Source organism: Centruroides sculpturatus, unplaced genomic scaffold, assembly GCF_000671375.1.
Source record: "Centruroides sculpturatus isolate CEXI.00-Female unplaced genomic scaffold, Cexi_2.0 scaffold1936, whole genome shotgun sequence".
In the NCBI taxonomy this organism is placed as follows: Eukaryota; Metazoa; Arthropoda; class Arachnida; order Scorpiones; family Buthidae; genus Centruroides; species Centruroides sculpturatus.
Genome location: NW_019386030.1, coordinates 1 through 21,870, shown reverse-complemented (window position 1 = coordinate 21,870; position 21,870 = coordinate 1). Strand labels below are relative to the sequence as shown.

At 30.6% G+C, this 21,870-nt stretch overlaps 1 protein-coding gene across 2 annotated transcripts in view; it reads right to left on the bottom strand.

Annotated features, from left to right (window-relative positions):
* The window catches only part of LOC111613208 (crossover junction endonuclease MUS81-like), a 41,438-nt gene extending 24,889 nt beyond the window's left edge, over positions 1 to 16,549 (bottom strand). For both annotated transcript variants that reach the window (XM_023354557.1, XM_023354558.1), the window contains exons 1-5: positions 16,416 to 16,549; positions 12,371 to 12,430; positions 3,588 to 3,700; positions 2,405 to 2,500; positions 2,285 to 2,365 (exon numbers count right to left, since the gene is read on the bottom strand). In XM_023354557.1, the coding sequence (XP_023210325.1) occupies positions 2,285 to 2,365; positions 2,405 to 2,500; positions 3,588 to 3,700; positions 12,371 to 12,413 (333 nt within the window). In that variant the 5' untranslated portion in view covers positions 12,414 to 12,430; positions 16,416 to 16,549. The remainder of the gene's footprint in view (positions 1 to 2,284; positions 2,366 to 2,404; positions 2,501 to 3,587; positions 3,701 to 12,370; positions 12,431 to 16,415) is intronic.
* Positions 16,550 to 21,870: the final 5,321 nt, after the last annotated feature.

Below are 21,870 nucleotides of genomic sequence, written 5' to 3'. Positions count from 1 at the left end.
CCCGTGATTAATCTTTCAATATTAGCTACTGAAATCCGAATAGCTCAATGAAAAATTCTGACGCCTAAATAAAAAAAAAGTCAACTCCTCATTGTGCATTTAGAGTTAACCCTCCATTACAAATCTCTTAAGTACAGCATAGAATGTTGATATAGCATGATAATGTGAAAAATTTATCTGTAATTTCTATGAACAATTTAATCTCTATGGGTGACACCACAATGAGATCTCACACCACCTCAAAATCTTCCTAGGACAACCTCTGGTTCGGTCGTGAAAAAAGTTCTCTTTCCAATTTGGCCTGGGAGCAAAAACTGTTGGCCACCCCTGATATAATATCTTTTTAATCATTTTATTGAAGATCACTGAAGGAAATAAATTCAATTAATCAATGTTACCATAGTAAAATCAATTATTTCATTTCTTAATACCCATATAATTTATTGAACATTTAATTTAGCATATGGTTTGTTAAATTCAGCACTGCTGCTTTCACTGCAATTTCTACTGTAGATTTTTTAACAATGTGCACAGTGCAGCACCAAAGTTCCAAAGTAAGAAATCTTGATGCAGATGTTGGAATGTTTTGCAAATATTTAATTTGAAACGTTTTAAAAATAATCATTTTTCTAATGCAGTGCCTTGTTTGGAAGGTAAAATTAATGAGCAATTATTTAGTATGACATCATCACAATGCCAGGCTGCAATTTTTAATCATATTTTTAGTTTATTTAATTTAAAATTCAGTGCAACCTCTATATTCGTAATATTTGATATTTGTCATATTTTGATTACTTCTCCCCATATTCGTCAGTATTTTCTGTATTCATCATCATTCCCAACACCAGCAGTGGCACTCCCACTGACACAAATCACATGCCCGCACCAATCAGCTAGTCATGTTAGCTTAGTGTTGCCAATTAAGCTAATTTTTTGCTAGATTTAATGGATTTATGAAAATCTAGCTATGTGAGTTACCTAAATTATAAAGGCCTAGCTACTTTTATAATGCTATCTAGCTATAAAAAAAATCAAACAATTTTAATGGAAACAATATGATTTGAATATTTTTATTAAATTGTCTAGCTACAAATTTGAATTTTGAGTTGGCAACACTATGTTAGCTAGCTGTAGTTAATCAGTCTACTTTGTGTGGTTGTTGTGTGTGTTCTTGGTTTCTTGCACTGATTATTTTCAAAAACTCAAGTACCAATCACTCCAACAAAGCACAGTGAAGAAAAATAGCAAAAAAGGAATGTGTTAGAACAACAATAGAGATACAAAAAAATTATTGTTAAGTCTGAAAATGGACAAAGTAGAGAGATCGTGGCCAAAGTTTTAATCTCTAAAACGTGATGTCAAATGTTGAGCACCACCATCTTATAAGCCTAAAAGTTTGACAATGACATTTGGAATGTCAAGTATGATTCCAATGATGTTTCAAATGCCACTGTAGTATTTCCAACTTAGCCAAAGAATTTAATATGCTGAGATCATAATTGAAATTACTTAATGTTTTAATTGATGGTACGTCTTCTAAACAATAATAACCTTACTCCTCTTCCCCTTCTACCACTATACCATATTTGTTTAGTACAATAATGATAAAGTTTTACAAAAATAACATAATTTTTATTCTTGTACTTTTTTTTAGGATGAGAACGAATTAATCGAATATCAGTTATTTATTGTGAGAAAAATTGCTTCTATATTCATCATTTTCCATATTCGTTAGGTCTTTAGGAATGGATTAATGACAAATATAGAGGTTCCACTGTATATGCTCTCCACCTCAAATCAGTATTGTCTTGCCCCCATACATCATACTTTTCCTTTAACAATAGAGTCATGTCAATCATCTATTAATTAATTTCAGGAGAAAGTTTTTGAACTGAAATAATGTGACTTCTGGTTTGCATCGCAAGTTCATATATAGTTAATTGAGACTTACTGCCCTGAAGGTTTCCACATCTAGTCTTGTCTTTTTTCTGTCTAACTCCATTCTCAAGGTTAAGGAAAGATAAATGAACAAACAGACAGACAACAGAGAGAATTTATAGGTCTACAATTTTATCAAACTGCAGTTCAATCATTTTTCATAACTATGATCAAATTAAATACTGATTTTTCTTACATTTTAAATAAAATTTCAAAATACTCAATATAATTGATTTGATTTAATACAAACCCTTAAAAATTTTTAATTCAAGTTTTTTAAAACAAAAAAAAATTAGTTTTAAAAAATAAACAGTAAATAGAAATAATTTTTACTTAACATACCCACCCTAGTAAAAGATGAATTGCAAAGTAACTGAGCAGAATCAATAACATCTTGCTTCTTCATAAAAGATTCATTTGTGTCAATCTAATCATTAATAAGATAAATATTTTATAATAGANCCACCTTATTTTTCATAAGAGTAACAAGAATGGCATAGCTTCCCGATCCAGGTACGGGTATGTATTTTTTAGTACACATTCTCTTTTGCTTAGGATTACTCTAAAAACAAATCCAACCATATTTCATAACAGGGAAAGATAAATCACTTCATGTAATGTAAGTTATTAAAAAAATTATTTATCTTGAATTAACTTATTTTTTATATTATTATAAACTGTAAAATATGAAAAAAGTCAACTTGTAAGCAAAAATTTGGAGTGATTTTTGAATCGTGTCAACACAACTTGGCAATTACCAAGTTTTATAATTGGCAAAAGGTGACAATCTTGAAAGCAGATGTCTGATTTAATTAGCAGTTTATCCGAAACATATTCAGCTTTTTATAACCCACTTTCTATAATTCTAATTTAATATCCCAACTCTTCTATTCCGAATACTGGTATTTTGAAAAATCTTGTACTCACTCGTTTACCTTTATCGTCCGGTACTTCTTAACCATTCATAAAACAAACGTTTTTGGCCTCAGTCGAGGTCTGCATCAGGTTAATAGAACAATTGGATTCCAATCTTAGAACAAATGATTTTTAAAAAATTATATTTGAACATATGTGCATGTTACGTATCATCATCATTTCCTTCTTCTTCACATACGTAGCACCAAGCATAGGAAAGTGCGTTGCCATCTTTGGTGTTAATACATCTCCCTGCTTCTTTTAACCTGATGCAGACCTTAACTGAGGCTGAAAACGTTTGTTTTACGAATGGTTAAGAAGTACCGGACAATAAAGGTAAACAAGTGAGTATAAGAATTTTCAAATTTAATAGATTACATTTTACATTACTTTTATTTTTTGCAAATCACAGTTGAAACGATTCAGCTAGACTATTTAACTGAATTTTACCTATTAGAGGTGCTAAATCATTTTCTTTGACATTCAACATTAAATCATTGATAATGAATAAACAATATTTCTGCTTCACTCCATAAGCTTTTAAAAGACACAATTGCTGTTATTTTGTTTTATTTTTGATTTACTTTTCTTTTATGTATTAACAAAATACAAGTTTTAAATTAAGATATTACAAACTTGTAGCTCAGCTTTATTAAAGATGAGATATAAAGGGTTTTTAGGATAGCATGTGTTAAAACAGATTGCCTTAGGTCAGTTATTCTCAAAAAGTTTACCGGTAAATGAGAATTATCACTTTCGTCTTCATCCTTTCTCAAACAACGTTTTGTACCACTATTTGACATTGATTCTTTTTCAGAAGTCTCGGCTACTTGAGATTCTCCCATATCTGAAATATATAAAAATAATCCATATTTTATATTATTGAACATTATAAATAACAATATGCTAAAGCTAGCCATTAATACAGATCAATTTAGATTTTCAATCACATATCAAAAATGTAGTAGTCAATATGTAATTTATGCTTATGGTATATGTCTATGTGAGAAACACTAATAATATACTTGGAGAAAAAACTGAGAAAAGCTTTTCTTCAGGTAATTTTGAATTTAATGATCATTTATTATTATTATTAACAATGATTAATGATCAGGATGTACTGTACTTTAAAGTCAGTTCAGTGAATTGCACTATCTGAAGTTTGGCAGCTGATTGGACTGTTCAGTGAACACCCATAAAGATGTTTGTCAAGTAGACAGCGGAAACTTCGTTGATGGTTTTTTCTAGTTTATTTACTAGTTCTGGAGGCAGAGTTTGCTTTCCACCTGAACTCAAACCTTTCATTCTGATAAGCCTAGAAATCAATAGAGCATAGTTGGAGGACATTTAATGGGTTATTTTCTTTTTGGACATAGCAAACCTCTAACTTTTCAAATTTTGATGAAGTGATGTCACAGTGCACTGAGGTTAATCAGGCCAAAATATCTGTTACCATATGGGTAATTTTGCCATATGACAGAGCCAGACAAGCTTTGATACACTTTTTAGTACATGTTTCATAATTAATTGCACCCTTCAAAATCATAAAAAAGACAGAGGGTTCCTTTAGACAAAGATTTTGATCCAAATTTTTCTTTCCTTTGAATTTTAGGTTCAGTTTAACCTCTTTCCATTTCTGGAAGTTCTTGAACTTATTAAAGGTGAAGGAAACATGTCATCATCCATGTGATTTTATCCATTTTAAATGACTCTGTCCTTTTAAAAAGAGCTGTCAAACACTGACATCACCTTTTGTTCTGATCTGGGATGACTTTGAGTGCTGATTTGTGAGATTTTTCTTCATACCTAATGCTCTCAACAATCTACTCCATTATTATGTCCAAATATCCAAAGTTTCTTGCCATTCTTTGGTAACTTACACTTACTGATATCAAGGTGTGTTCCAGAAATCTTTGTTAGTTTTAGTTCAATGTTGCAATTAGATGACATGATCCTTTCAATTAATTCTGTTAACTTCCATGAGCTTCTTTACTACTTTGTAGATCCATGAACAACAATAACTTTTGTCGACAAAAACTTTAATTCTGAAAACAGCAAGTCAGAATAATCCCACTTTTTGTCTTTATCTTTTGTTTGCTGATAGCCATTTGTCATCTGTGATTAGTGTATGTGCAAATTCATTATTAAATAAACATTACCACCAGAAGGCAGCAATTGGTTGCAGAACACTGGTGGTATTTTCCAATTCTAAAGTTAATCGAGAGGTTGCGGCTGACATTTTTATTGCGAAAACGTGAACGTCAGACATCGAGCGCCAGCATATGGCAAGTCTAGGTGGTTGATAATGGTGTTTGCTATGTCTAGCTTAGTGAATAGAAGTTCGGCTTAAACTTCATTTTTCTGTGTTTGGGATTAAAATTATGATGTATTTTATTAAAATAATGATAATTTAAGCATTTATGAATAATATTGTAAAGAAACAGACAATTTTTATCCAGAAATTATTTAATTATTCAATTTTTTTTGCAAGTGATGTGAAGTGCCTATAGAATTTACATATATTTGTCTTCATAATAGTTTATCATAATTCTGTAGGAGTAGGTTTGTTCTTTCACAGCATCTTCTACCATCAACAGCGTAATATGTTCGTAAATTTTCTAATAATAATTTCCCAAGCTGCTTTCTGATTTACATAAGCCACTACTTCCATCAACAAAAGTATGTCATGAGAAATATACAGGAGGAGACATGATGCTAAATAATTACTTTTGACTTTAATTAGTGTTATTAAACATTCTATAAAAACTTTAAAATAGTTTAATTTGTTTATTTACCTTTGCTGGTAACACTCATCATTGTTAAACGTTTCCGCCATTTTTCAACAATATCCCATGAGTCTGCGTAATGGGAATGTGTGGCGCAATGTGTTTTACATGGGAGTTCAAACATCAAATGTGTACTTCTGCTTGCCATACAAGTTTAACATTTGAACTTCGACCACAACCTCTCTAATGTGTCACAGATTGCCAAACCTTGTCTCAGCTTATTTCTTCAAGTACTATACATTATTCTTTTCAACATGCCTTGATAAGATATAGGATTGTCATCCTAAATAAAAAGAAAAATGATGGCCAGATGTCAAGTTAATGTGTCACCTACTTCTCTGAGAACCAGGAATAAATCTGAGAGTCAAAAAATCCCAAGAACTTTCGGAAGGTGGTCCAGTTTACAGAGGGGAAAAAAATAATATACTAATCCAAATATATTTATAATTGAAAAATTTAAATAATATACAAAATTCTTTTAGTGTAAATACTCTAATAAGAATATTCAACATCTAAATTTATACATTGAAATTTTAAAGTTGATTTATTAATTCTTTCGGCAAATTCTTTTTATAGTTTGTAATTTGTCTCATTTTATAAATATAAATATACTATAAATATAATTGCTCTCCTTTCTCATCTATTTGTCACAACTTGAGTCTTTCTGAGACAACACTTTACATCAAAGAGTTTTCAGAAAAATTAACATAGATGATTTGTCACTCCTTCCCTGTGCTTTAGCCAGACACATGGAATGTCATGGGATAGTGTCATAAAAGCCTTTCACCTTGCAGGAAAGCAATAGCACTCAATAAAAAAAGACAAGATTCTCATAGTTTTCATTTGTTTTTTTGGAAACAGTACAAAAGTTGTCAACACACTAGAAGGTATTGTATTAGATTTGTCAGGAGAAATTATGAGAGGTATGGGGATATATGATGCATCTCCTGAAGTGTAGGGGTTTTTGGATTTCTCAACCATTTTGGAAGCACTGCTCGCAGCACTTAGTTTAACAAGAAGCCAACAGTCTTAGTGAGAATAGCATTCTCTTGTTTAAGTGGATGGAATAGACAGGATGGAAGAGCTTCAATACATAAAGTTGCTGAAGAATGTGGATATACCTCTAATACCATTGAACCTATAATTAAACAATATCAAAATAGCATTTCCAATAAGTTGTAAAAGATACAAAGGTGAATATAGTATGGTTGGCTACAACAGGAATTTAAAGGGCTTGTGTTAAGGAGATCAATATGGCACATGGAAGATCCATACATTACAAAAGGAATCCAACAGCAACACTTCTTAGAAATGATAAGGATCTGCTAGATAAGCTTCATTGCCAAGGATATACTCAATTCCAACAAAGCTGTGGTCACACCTTGCAATTTCCAGCCAAGCAGGCAACTGCAACAGTGACGGCTGTTCTTGTTAAAATATTTAGCTTGTTTTCTTGTCATAAAAGACTATAGGTTTATGTAAATTTTTCTCTCTGCTCTTGATGGAAGTTAGTTTTAAAGTTTGAATTGATGGGCATACACAAGCAAGAAATATACAAAATCAGCCTGCTACTAGTTTAAATGAAATAATTAATGTCCTGGCAAGCATTGCCATCAATCCTCATTCATCTGTGCAATAAAAAAACTGCAGATTGAGGTCTGTTGGTAAAGTTGCTTTGTTATATTTTAAAAACAAACTGCATCCTTACAAGTAGCACAAGAACATTTAAATTAAAGAATATCTATAGTGACTGGATTTAAAATTGATGAATAATTTATGCTATTGGTTACATTCAAAATATTTCTTGGAATGGCTTGTGTAATTTTAAATATATAATCCTATCCATTAACATGCATTACTAATTGAATCAATATATGAGAACCCATAAAACTAATAATTAAAAAGTTAAAATACAAAACAAAAATCAACAAAGAATGAATGAACTAAAACCACATTAAAAATATGTAAAAAGCAGCCATGAGTTGTACCAATCCTTAAGGAATTTTGTAATACAACCTCTATGCATATGAAAAAATTGTCCGCATAAAGTTTATAGCTTACTATTCCACGAGGATTAACAAATTTCCAACTCTTTCAAACATTTAAGGTTGCTCTTGTTGTGCACCACTCATAATCTTGGGCTCTCCCAATCCCATCTTTACATTCTAGTCCATTGCAGAAGTTTCTTGGCCATTCCAGGTGGCTTTTTTCATATTGTGACATTATGTCCTACCACTCTTGCTTTGAGGACATATGTGACTCCGATTAATTCAAGACCCTTACTGAATATTATCTCTTAAGCCATAGTCACATCATGCGATTTCCAGCTGTGCAGGTGACTGCAACTGCAACATCATCTTATGGTCACACATTGTTTGCTAACATTTCAACTCAAACACATGATCCTGTAATCTATATATATATATATATAAATGGACGTGTGTGTCCCTATATTTCACTTTTCAGCCAAAACTACACATCGCACATGAATGGTGTTTGTATGTTGTAGTAGCCCCAAGTCTCCATTTGTGCACTATGGTGGTTGCGTGTCGATAGCTATAAGGGTGCGGGAAATATGAGGTTGAAAGTGGTTGAAAGTGGAAGATTTTCTATTTCGATTTTAAAAATTTTCTAATTCGAATTGATTCGATTATAGAACGATTGTAAACATTCCAGAAAATTGATCAAATTGAAAATAGTTCATTTGACTGGACGTAAAAATTCTCTAATTAGTCTGGAAACGGGGGACCTAATTCTTGCATTCTGTGAAAACGGGTAGGATTGGCTATAATGTAATTATCTTAATCTTCACTATCGTTACTTTTTGCCCAGCAAAGTGGATCCTTGCAGCTAGATTCTAGATTACTTAGAAAAACAGTCTTTTATATATAAAAAAACTATATTACATACAAATAAAAACCCAGCGAAGCGGGTCTTTGCAGCTAGTAAACCAATAAAATTACAGTAGCTTGTTTTTGACTACTTTAATGAGTTTACTGACATTTTACATTCTACTTGAAAGTATTTATGGAATTTTAGCCATTTTTCTTATTAAAATGGCAAGCAGTTTGTTTTCTGCAATGAATAAAAGAAAAAAAGATGATCATTTTGTTAGAGCCGGCGAGAATACATGAAAAGATAAAATCTCCGATAAAACAAATAATTAAAATCCCACAGGCATTCATAAGCCTGAATAAGCTCTATCAATCTCGATTCTGTAAAGGTATCAATCCTCTTACTTTCTGCTGTGATAAACTATTTTCATTGTTGCCACTGAATGACGTGGCACAAAGGCATTTGATGATTGGATGCGTGTTTGCAATCAGCATGAATAGAACAAACTTTGTTTCTAGTTGTGATTGCAGTTGTGCCAGTTTTTGAGGAGGTTTACTAGTCAACTCTTTGCTGCCAATTGCGACGCCTCCTTGTTTAAGTTTATTTTGTAAAACAGGCAATATTAGTAAATCTGGCAATATTATTTTAAAAATTCACCAAAAATTAAATTATTATTATATTCATATGAAAAAAAATTACATACATTTACTAATATCTTTAAATAATTTAAATGCACAAGTTAAATTAGTTAAATTTTCCACTGGCACAGTACACCAATTAAATGCTAAATATAATAATGTAANGTGAAATTAAACAAAAATGAAAATATTTCTGATAAAAATATGATCATCATAAAACGTACATGTAACATATGTTGATTTTTACATCAAAATTTAACATCAAAACAAAAAAAAAAAAGGAAAAAAGTAGAAATAAAACACATCTGTGATGTTGCCAGGACCAAATCTGTAAGAGAGTATTATTTATTGCATTTGCTGCATGATGATAATGCATGTAAATATAATGTAAATTGTTTGATCAGAATTATATCACATACCTATCCTATCAGCAATGATGCTTTGGGTAACGTTCAGGATGTAACCCCTTGAAACAAGAGTGCATGGCCAGGATATGCCCTTGAGACAACGATTCTTGATCTCATCTTCAATCCCATACTTGTGCAGACACAGCACCTTGACTCCTTTTTTTCAGGTAACTTCCTGAGTTCCCTTGGTCCTTGAGGATCTTCAGGAAGTTTTTTGTTGCCATCCACCCACCCCCACCCTCCAAGCTCTATTATTGATATGTAGAACGTGTACCTAGATTTTACTTTTCCCAGGCCTCCGAAATTCTCTTTGTATAGTAGATATGAGTTCAACACCATCCTGGCTATGTTGTTGAACACAACCTTTTTCCAGTATTTCACGGTCTTTTTCTCATCCAAGTACACATACAACAACATGCCTAATGTATTGACCCCACCCATAAATTTATTATATTGTAATATTATTTGTGGCTTTGACTTAGCCATTCTGCACCTAACAATTTGTTCTTCACATGCTCTCACATGATTGGATAATAGCAGGACCAGATTTTTTTGTGAGGATTTTTCTCAGAAGCCACAGGCTAACAACGGGCCAGATCTAAAATGATGTTTGGCCGACAGAAAACTTAGATTTCAGTGGGGCAGGTAAATATTTTCTGTTTTGTCAAACTGTGCCAGTGATGTAGATACCCAGTGAATATAAATATCAAATAAGAGGAACTGACATGAAGAAATTATCTACAAAAAGATGATAACCTTTATTCAGGTACAACCCCGTCTCAAGCAGTTTTTTACAACGCTGTACCCTAGACCAAATTTAGAATTGTTGTCCTCTTCCTGCTGAGACCTGGCCCCTCTAAATGAAAAAATCAAGCAGTACTTAGAGACCGAGTCATACAGCATCCAAAATTTTATGCCCCACTGATGATGATATTTTTTTGGAAGGTACTGTACTTCATGAGGGAGGTTCTATTTTTGGTACCAGCAAGGCTCTCATCCACACAAATTTGCTGGTGTGGCATGCAGTAATGTCAAAACACTGTTAGTATGATCAACCAGTGGTTGATATTTTGTACAAGGATTGTACTCTTCTTCCACTGGGCCAGATAACTTAAGAGTTATTGACAAGATGGAAAAAACGTAACAAGTTCTTGGAAACATTTTCCAAGAACTTGTTACGTTTTTTCCATCTTGGAAGAAGTGGACCAGTAAGATGTTGTGGTAGGCTTTTTGACTAATCCCATGTTCAATATACATCCTATAAACCTCTTTATTTCTACAACCAAAAGTTTGGACCAGTTCTTCAGAGTGAATGGTACATTATCCCCTATGCCATTTATGACTTGTTGCATGTAACGATTTGATTCCGTTACAATTAAATTGAGTAAAGTCATTGTAAAAAAAAGATTGAAATACTCAATCGGGGATGAATCTGGAGGTGGCATGTGCTTAGGGCCAGCTAGCTCTAGAAAAGTGAAAGGAAGTGAAGAAGGTTGCACTGGAGATAGAACCTCCTGATAGTCCTCATCATCATCATTCCTGGATTGCATAAACTGATTAGAGAAGCTTGGAGAGGTCAAATCATCAGAATCGTTATCAGACTCTTCATACATACTAATCTCAGGGTCAGAGTCAGACTCTGAAATCACATCTGAGAAATTCTCCATATATTCTAGGAGGTCAGAGTCATCTAACATTTTTTTAACTTTAGATGTCGACACCATTATAGTACAATAAATGTTAATGAAAATTGATAAATCTAATTTAAAAAAAATAAACTATATGTAACGACATGTTACAATATAAAATTAAAAGTAATAATAAATAAAATTACGATAACTGAATCGAAAATATAAAATAAAACAATTACAAATAACTCATTAAAAATATGATTCGATATAGGATCAAAATTTATATTTAAAATTATGAAAAATATATCATATATATCTTAGAAAGTAAATCACTTTATTTTATATAGAAAACTAAATAGAAAAATGAAAGAATGATTGAATAAAATGAACAACGAAAAGGTATGGAACCTTACCTGTAACATAGACAACAGTAGTCTTCGAGCGAAAAAGCAAAAGTGAATTCCAAAAATTCCAAATAATGGCTTTATAGATCAACAAAATACCATCTGGACACAAATATGTGAAACAGAGGGTAAACAAGACGTTGCCATCAAGTACTGACATCTGTTGTCGATAAATTTCAAAAAAATTTATTTTTAACAAGGTGCCTATGAATCAGCACCCTGGTAATCCCCATTAACAATGGGGTTGCTCTAAATGAACACAAAAAGAAAGAAATTTTTAAAGATTTCTTATGCAAATGCAAGCAAATAAAAATCAGATTTTATAAAAAGATGTAGAGAAAAATCAAGATGTTGCTGATACTTCGGCTTACGATTAATAGGAAAGCTCAGAAGATTACAATATTTTGCCAAAAAAGAAACCATCCTTGTTTAATGATGTTTAGCAGTGAAGAAAAAATTAATATTAACATGCAATAGTTTTGGTTGTGATTGTATGTTAATTATTGATTACTTTAATAAACATATATCTCTTAATTACGAAAAAGAATAGTATACTTTTATAACTTTTTGTATCTAGCCCTATGTTTTGTGTTAGTCCTTTATTTCATATAGCATGGATTTGCATAACACTGTAGTTTTTTGGAATCTAACTACCATGTTACATGAGGGTAATTGTATATTAAAACACAAGTTCATAAATGTAAAAAAAATGAAACAAATATTAATTAAAACCCTAGTTTTTCATAAATGATATATTTTATGTACAAAGACTGCCATATTTATGTCAAATATTTTAAAAAATTTATTTATACTAACTCTGTATATTTTCACCATGCTCCTTTAGCTTATCTTCTAACATTTTGCAGATTTTATCACCTAAAAATATATTAAGAAAAAAAAAGTTCAAATCCTGTAAATTTTTTTTATAATGTCTCTATACACTGTATTAAGTATAAACAAAATCCTTAATAATTAAAAAAACATTTTGAATAAATTTTTATTTTTTGTTTTTAATGGTATGTCTGGGTTGCATCACAAAGGAATATGCAATTGAATAAAAAGGATCATGAAATGGTATTCAATGTCCTTTTACTGATATATAAAATAGCCTATATTAAATTATAGAGAGAGAGAGAATGTGCTGCATAAGAATCTGGGCTGCAAAGTCAGAAGTAAATTTGTTGATAGAAGAATCTATAGAAATAGACCAACTTCAAACTCCTCTCTTTTTTATTATGTACTTTATATTAAGCTCCTAATAGAGAAGTTGCATGAACGTCATCTCATGTGACCAAGTCGTCATCGCTCTGCCTCCTATGCCATATTTGTGCCATGTCGTTCGTGGAGATGTATATAGTCTGGCTTGTATGGATGTTTATCACGTTTAGAACATGGAAAAATGCATTTTACTTTCCCAGCCCTGTTATATATAACAGTAGGGAAACTGGAAACATTTTTACATTTTTGGACACACAGGGACCATGGAACATTGAGAAATGCAAGAAAAACAAAAAATAATTAAATATTTTATCTGTATCTATGGATGTGTGGGAGGAACAATTTTGTTCACCCAATTTGAAGCTGAATTATTTCCATTACTTTTATCAAAAATTTTTGAAATTTTGCAGGAAGGTTTGTATATTAGGGGATTCAATGTTATTAAATTTTGGTAGTTAAAGGTCAAAGAGATGGTGGATCGTATCTCAAGTAGGGTCGGACTTCATAAAGATTATACTCGTTATTAACGCTTACAATTTTTTATAAAATTCATCTGTACCCTCAAAACTTTTGCCATTTTATAACAACTAAAAATATCAAAAGTTTTTTTTTATAACAAAATCTCATAAATAATGGTGCCCCACACAAATTTATTTATGTTTAATAATTTACAATTTATTTTTTTTAAATAAATATCTCATAACATATTGAAAAAGTTATGCAACTTTTTGCTGGATTTTTTTACTAGGTTATTTAACAACTCTTACTAGTCAAGATACTGACTGGTAGAGAAGTAACATTTTATGAATTCATTCTTAGAGGATCACAGTTCATGACTGAAGGTAGAATATGGTGACACCTTTCTTAATAATCCGATTTTTAACTCTTAATTAATTTAATCACACAAAAGAATACAGATCACTTAAGAGTCAGTTTTGTATCAAGTGGTTGGGTTGATCCAAAGATTTTGATAAAGTTCTTCAGAACCTAAATTTCTTTTGTTAGGAAAGGTAAGTATAACAAACTATGACACTTGGTCATAGTATCATTGTACTATAATAATTAAAAATGTATGTTTTATGAGTTTTATTGACCATTGCATAACATCACTTCTAAATACTGAGTGGTAAATTTTCTTTTTTTTCTTTGTAATTGTTGAATTTGTTTTATTCTGTTTTAAAATTTACTTACACTGTACCTCTTCATTAAGTGAGCCACTCAAGGTTTATGCTTTCCCCTGTTTGGTTACTCTGTCATGTATCAGGTAAGGTTAAAACAGAACAGAAATGTCACAAATATAGCACCGGTAAGATGCACATGCAGGAATACAATACATCACATGCAAATTGTCTATAAGGGCATTAGCCTCCTATCTTACATTATAAAGGCCTCCCATAAATCAAGATCTTATTTTATGATGTTTTCCCTACTTTTTTTAATAATTAAATTTCCTATTTAAATACAATTTCACACTTTACTCCCCTCTCTCTTGGGTGTTATGCTTTTTAAATTATATTTATATAAAGCAAAAAAAAACAATTTGATAAAAATGATTTTGTTTTTGTTCTTTTTCATTTAGTATATGTAACGCACAAAAAATATCTGCCATCAATAATTAATCAATCTTTTGTTGCATATCACTAATTACCTTTTTCTTATCAGAAATCTATATTCAAATAGATTTGGTGCTAGCTACTTCTAAATTTTTATTGTAAAAAAAGATCCATACAAAATGGCTAAGATGATTCAGGTTAAATCTACTGAATACTTTACTATAACGATAGATGGAGAATATTGTGTGGATGTTGATGAATGATAATAAAATGTGAAAAAAAGATAAATGCTCTCAGTTTTAATAAAAATGCTGGATGATTCATTTGGTAGTGATGAAATGTCATTATGTGTTCATATAACCAAAGTATGTTTTAAACTATTATTTAGAGGCAGAAATCAGACCTCTTGAAATCCACAAGTTGGTGTTTGAGTCAGACCTAAAATTCTTGTAGAATTTTAGAAGATTCAAAGTTGGGTGCTTGGTCTAACAACTTCATAGCATTGATTAAAATACATTAATAAAGATTCTAAATATTGTTTGATACTTAAATATTTTAAAAGTTTTTGATTCCATTAATTAATAATTAAATTTCCTATTTAAATACAATTTCACACTTTTCTCCCCTCTCTCTTGGGTGTTATGCTTTTTAAATTATATTTATATAAAGCAAAAAAAAAAAAATTTGATAAAAATGATTTTGTTTTTGTTCTTTTTCATTTAGTATATGTAATGCACAAAAAATATCTGCCATCAATAATTTATTCTGTAAAATGTAACTTTTGTTTTATAAAAGGTTCCATAGATCAGATATCTTAGTATCTAAATAATAAATTTATTATTATTAAAACAGTTCTTTAATCATCCTATTTTTATAATTCACATTTTTCTGTACTTTTCACTTTCTCTTTCAGATTTTCTAGAGTGTTCTTAAGATAAACACACAAACTTCTTTAGTTGAATAAACTTAATAAATCAAGAAGGAAAACCTTTACCTATCTAGCATATTTAGATATTTAAGCTCATATTCAGGACAAAAATAGTTCTTAAAATACAAATTCTTCAAAAATTGAGGGGCTTTGTATTTATTAAAGTTATTAAGCAAAAATTATAGATATACCTGCACATTGTTATGAAGTAGTCAATTAAAAAAGTCAACTGCAAATATTAAACACCAAAAATTTCAGCAAAAACACAAAGAAAAGCAATTTTTGCCTTAACTTCACTATATAGATAGCAAAGCTCATTCCTTAAAATGAAGAGTATCAGAGTATAAGTAAAGTTGCAAATACAACAAAATTGACCAATTTTTTTTTTTTATTAATGACTGGGACATGCTTTGGGAGACTCAGTAGAAGTAAAGGCAATAGATTATTTAGTCATAACAATAGTAGTACAGCAAACATGAAGCTGCAGTTCATAAAATAGTGAGGTTGTGACTGAAGTTTTCAACACAAAAATGTGAACATCGGACATTCAGCGCCGCCTTCCTGTAAGCCTAGAAGTTTGACAATGGCATTTGGAACATCAAGCATGATTCCACTGACGTTTCAAACGCCATTGTCAAACTTCTAGGCTTACAGGAGGGCAACGCTAAATGTCCAACATTCACATTGAAAATTTCGGCCACAACCTTGCTAATATCTAAATTAGATAACCAATCAATGGTAGCATTAATTATCTGATAGATCTTGGTCAACATACACTGATTAGAACCAAATCTTGGATATGATGCATTGTCTGGAAGGCTCCATAATCACAGTTGGTGAATGAGAATAAGTTCCATTTGTACAGAAAAATACTTTAGGGCTGCATTTTGTTATAAAGCATTCTTCATGTTCAAATGTTAACTGAAGAAGCACAAAATTAGTTTAGGTAAAAAATGCCTTTGTTTTTATAACATTTCTTCTATTTAATATTGAAGATGACTTTTTATCATCTAATTATTTATAATCATCATCATTTGTATCTTAGTGATATTATATCTTATTAGGCATAAAAATTTAAATAATATTCTGTTTAAAAAGAAAATTTTTCTAATAAAATTTTGAAATAACTAATTAAGAGTAAATTGAATAATTCACTGCTTACCAAAATAATTAAGATAACATTTTGCTTCCCATGGTGATTTTAATGGTAATGGATATTTTTCTAATGACTTAAGGGCCTATAAAATATAAATTTTGTAAAATGATTAATTTAGTTTAGAAAATACATGTGTGCACAACTGTTTAGTAAAATAATTACATATCGATCAATGTTTGTTGATTTATATGAATCATTATGTATTATATAATAATATATGAAAAGTAAATATAATTCTTACCTTATGACATTTAAGTTTCTAGTTCTGTTAATTATATTCAAATAAAACATTTGAGATGTAAAAAAACTTTCTCCAAGTAAAAACTTGTGACAATTTAGATGACTGTCAAAAATTTTTTTAGGAGTTTTTCTCTGGTAAAAATAAGGTTGGCACTTGCAGGCAAAATGTAAGTAAAAATATTGTGGGTACTGCTTCCAAGTGCTAAACATATCTTTACCAAAGAAAAATTTCTAAAAAAAATTTTGACTGTCATCTAACTTGTCATAAGTTTTTACTTGGCAAAATTTTTTTACATCTCAGATGTTTTTGTTTGGATATCAATTGTTTTTGTTTAATAATTGTGTTATTATGTCAAGACATATGATTGGTCGGCATTCGGTGACCATTGACTGAACGTGTCGCCAACCAAATGCTTTCAATATTCATTTTGGTTGGTGCCAACTGAACATGTCACCAACCAACACATCACCAATTGAATGCATCACTGACTGACACTTTCAATATGCCATTTAGAATAATCATTATAAAACATTTTAATTGGCATAAATTTGAACTTTTGTAATTCTGAGTAACATTTTGAATAAAATTTGTTTGTTTCTAAGCAATTTTATCTTTATAAGCATAAAATTAAGCTGTAAAACTGAATTAGCTCTACGGAAAACTTCTATGATCTTTGACAAATTGACCTGGAAGTTTCACCAGCACATCACTGATAACAAGAAATGCTTAAGTTTAAAATTTGAGCTTTCTAGACCCAGTAGTTTTTTCTATATGAGCATCTGCAGTGCTGGATGAAAAAGAGGAGATAAAATACAGCTTTTTTTTTCCAATTTTTGCACTTTTCAATTGTTTATATTTTGGCAACTGCTTTATAGACAATCTTGAAATTTTGCACATTACCTAAGAAAATAATTTTCTTTCAAATGAGATATTTGGAATTACTTCAGGTGTTTGGAGGCAAAGAAATAGACCACCTAAAATAAGCAACTTTGATTCTTGAATATATAGCCAGTCAGCGACTTTTTTTACTTGGCGGGGAATCATGGGAGTAACTCCCCACCAAATAAATTACTTATAACTGAAGTGTAATCATAAACAAGCAATATACAAATATTGATTAAATTTTAACATCTTGTATAGATTAATATAGTAGCATAAACTAATAATATATTTAAAGTTAAAATTTAAACCTTTAAAATTTTTATAAATAGGTCTTATATTGTATAGAACATGGTATTTTTTTACAACATTGACAGACTCCTAAGAATAATAGATGATTCCAAGGGAGTCAGTTCTTACTGATTCTTGGAAAGTATCCACCACCTGAAGATGTTAGAGGGGATTAAACTCATTAGTCGATTGATGGTGCAGGACATAATTCAGATTTGAGCAATACACTTGAGTTGTTAGCCCAATATACAGTTGACTTTGTGGATGCTAGTGGAAGTAATGAAAAATATAGATATAGAAGATTTATGCAGAATATTTTTCTCATATGCTTTTATCATTACTTCCAATCTAATCAAATACTAATCAAATCCTAAACAATTGATATGTATATGCAAGAATCAGGACTGATACAAGTAAGATTCTTTATATACAAAAATTGTGGTTATGGTCATAACCTATTTGAACTATATCATTATCATATCACTCCCACTGCAGGTAAAGAAACATTATACAGGTCATGCATGATTTCATGATCAATGTCATATCCAATTTTTGAGGAGAAAGTTTTGCACAGTGAGGAGTTGCTTAATATCAGCATGAATATCATTGCTCATACAATAGCTACAGCATCCTTCTGCAATGATCTACAGAAATATCAGATCATAAACAAAGCTTAGACTTTGTGTAAACATGAATTTCCATACTGAGTGCAATTTACACAGTGATTTCTGTAATAGTGTGTACCTTAAGTTGAGATGGTATTTTTCATAGACAAAGTGTTATATATGAAAAAGAGGATTATCAACTTGCAAAACAGTCATGTGGTGTAAGGAGAATCCCTATATTCACAGGCATCAACAGAAATTCATGAGTGTTGATATCATTAGTAGCTATTTAATTGGACAGTACATAACTTATTGCCCCATCTAAATGGACACCTCTATCTGATCTAAATGTAGCCAGAATTATTAGAAGAGGTCTCAGTCATATCTGCTGCCATATGTTGTGGAACACGATGGCACACCATCCCACTTTAGTGTGGATATGAGAAAGTACTTTGACACTTTCAAGGATTTATCCATTTTATGATCAGCAAGATCTCCAGATTAACAACACTGGTTTCTGTACAGCCATATGAATGAACTAGTTTATAAAATACAAACTGAATCAGACCATCTGTCTCAGGTTACTGCTGCTATAGATGGCATTTGACAAATACCTAGAACTTTTGAAAACATTCATTATTCCCTGCATTACTGATTTATTGCACATATTTGGGTTGGGGTAAAATTTTGAGCAATTCCAGTAATCTGAAAACAGTGGATTTGTATACTGAACAGAATAAGAAATTTAGGAAATGACACACATGAATCTTTTCAGTCATCTTGCACTCTTTACATTCTTATTATGCATGGCAAGTTGCCTGCAAGTATGTACTGTATGAACAACTTTAATCCCCTTTAGCATCAAGAATGCATTTCTGTTCAAGTGTTTATTAGTAATTAGCACATTGCATGACTTTCATATCATGATAGAATTAAGGCAGAGCTGGAAAGAAAGAAACAAGTCTTTCACCTGATGGTTGCAAACAGGTGAGCTTGCCACCAAAAAAAGACTATCCTTTTACTTGCCATCTACAAGAGAGCTGATCCTTGAACTTTGACCCAACCGTACATTGAAAATGAAGTTATAAACCCCTATTTTTTATATTTAAATGGATCACTATTACATTTTTGGATTCCTCATTGCAATTAATAGAAAATGGCAGTTTCATCAAAATCAGTTATCAAATTTTGAGAACGACCTTGATTCTATAAGCCCATAGAGGACATGCTAGTGACCTTAAGACACTGCCAGACAGTCATGCAATATCACTTTGTCATGCACACTCATGCCACAACATTTATTTTGAAAAAAATCATGGATTCCAATTTTTTATTACACTTTTTGAATCCTCATCACATTTAACGGAAAATGGCAAAGCTTAACCAAAATTGATCAAGCAAATTTTGAGATCAAATACAGTTCTGTAACCCACATAGAAGAGGCCTCGCTAATGCTCCAACTCAAAAATTGATTCTTTTGGCACTATCATTCCAAAGAGTTTATTAAAGTTCAAAAAAGCTCATTCATTCTTTCAGTATCATCCTGTATAACAAGGCATTTAAAGAAAAGCTTATAAAAGTTACATGAATACTGTAAAAAGCTGAAAAAATTCTCATTTATTAATCTGAAATAACAGGGAAAAAATTTATTAATAAAATAGAAAATTCTTTAATCTTTTAAAACAAAAACAAAAGACATTTTAAATATGACTTTATATTAGAGTACAAAATTATATTGAAAATATATCAATACAATGACATTTTATTACATTTTGACAACTAATAAATATTAGAAGATTGTGCTTAGAAAATTATGCTGCTAAAAGTACTGATAAGAAAATAACTGACTTCAAAAACATATTAAAAAAGGAAAAATAAACACTTTCCTGCTTTTATGGAGATATTAACCTTTTATAAATTCATAAAAATCCAGAAGTATTATATACAACATGTTAATAAAATTTCTCATATGTAGTACAGCCAAAATTAAAATCAAACTATTGATGTTGTCTAGCAATGATTAATTGCAAGCATGCATTCAGCATTTTCTTAGTCATCAACATTTGTATGACATACAGACATTCATATCTGAAATGAGACTTCATACACAATGAAACAATACTAAATTCTGCATCAAACTTGTTAAAACTTTACCAAACATTTAATCTACTTAAAAAAGCATATGTTAATGATGCCATTTTACTTAATGTACACAAGTGTATAAATGGCAAACATTTTAAAGAAGGCAATGAATCGACAGAGGATTATCTCCATCCATGTAGCCCAATTTTGAACAAGAAACCAGAGTTCCAGTATGTAAGGAAATCAACAGACTATAGACAATCAATAAACAATCCTATTTTGAGCATTTCAAATGGTTTTCTGCATGCTCTTCTGTCATTCAAATCAACAGAAGTAAAACATGTTGCAACAATTGCACTCAGAGGTAATGCAAATTGGCTGCAAGAACTGTTTGAATAAGTGACACTGAACAAATACTGGCAGAAGTATGTAGCTACAGAAAATACTTATTTGATGATGATCGTCAGTAAAAATTTGTACTGTAAATGTAGTAAATTTTATATTAGAAGTTCAATTTACTTTTAACCTTACTATAGATACATTGTCTATAGCTCAGTTCAAGTTTTTACCAAAATTACTAAAATATCTGAAGTCTTCATTTCTATAACTGTATCTTCTTAATTAAAATTATGATAAATTAAAACTTTCAGCCTATTATTGTACTATGACATAAAATATGTAAACACATACGCTCTTTTTTTTTCGTCTGAAAAATACACATTTATGAAATCAGAAAATTATTCTACATCTAACAAAACATTAGAGAAATTAATTTTCACTTGCAATAAATGACATGTTTAATTTTATTGACAGAAAAGCTACATAGGCCTTATTGCATAAATGTAAAAAGCAGAAATGGAACTCAATACATACCCATAAATTACAACTTAAATGCAACAATAACAAACAGGATATAAAAGAAAATAAAATATGCACAATAAGAGCTGTAAATGTACTCATCTACATCTACTCTCTCTCTATATATTGTATATATATATAAAACACTTATAAAAAAGTGTTGTGACAATTTTAATCTATTGTGAAGGAATAGAAAATAGAAATAGGAGCATCAATATCAGAACTTGATGAATCATCATGAAATTTTTTGAACAAATGAATAAAGCAAGCAGAGGTGGGAGGGTTGGGCCATCCTATAGAAAGTGGAACAAAGGGAGCAAAGCAAGTGAGGAAAGAACTATTAAAAATAGGGGTCCGAGGAGGTAAATTGTCACAAAATTTTTGTTATGAATAGCCTATATTGGAAACAAATGGACAAAGCAAGCAGAGTTAGACCCTAATAAGCAAATAAGGTAACCACAAATAAATGAACTATAAGAAACATTACATGCATAACAAATGAGCA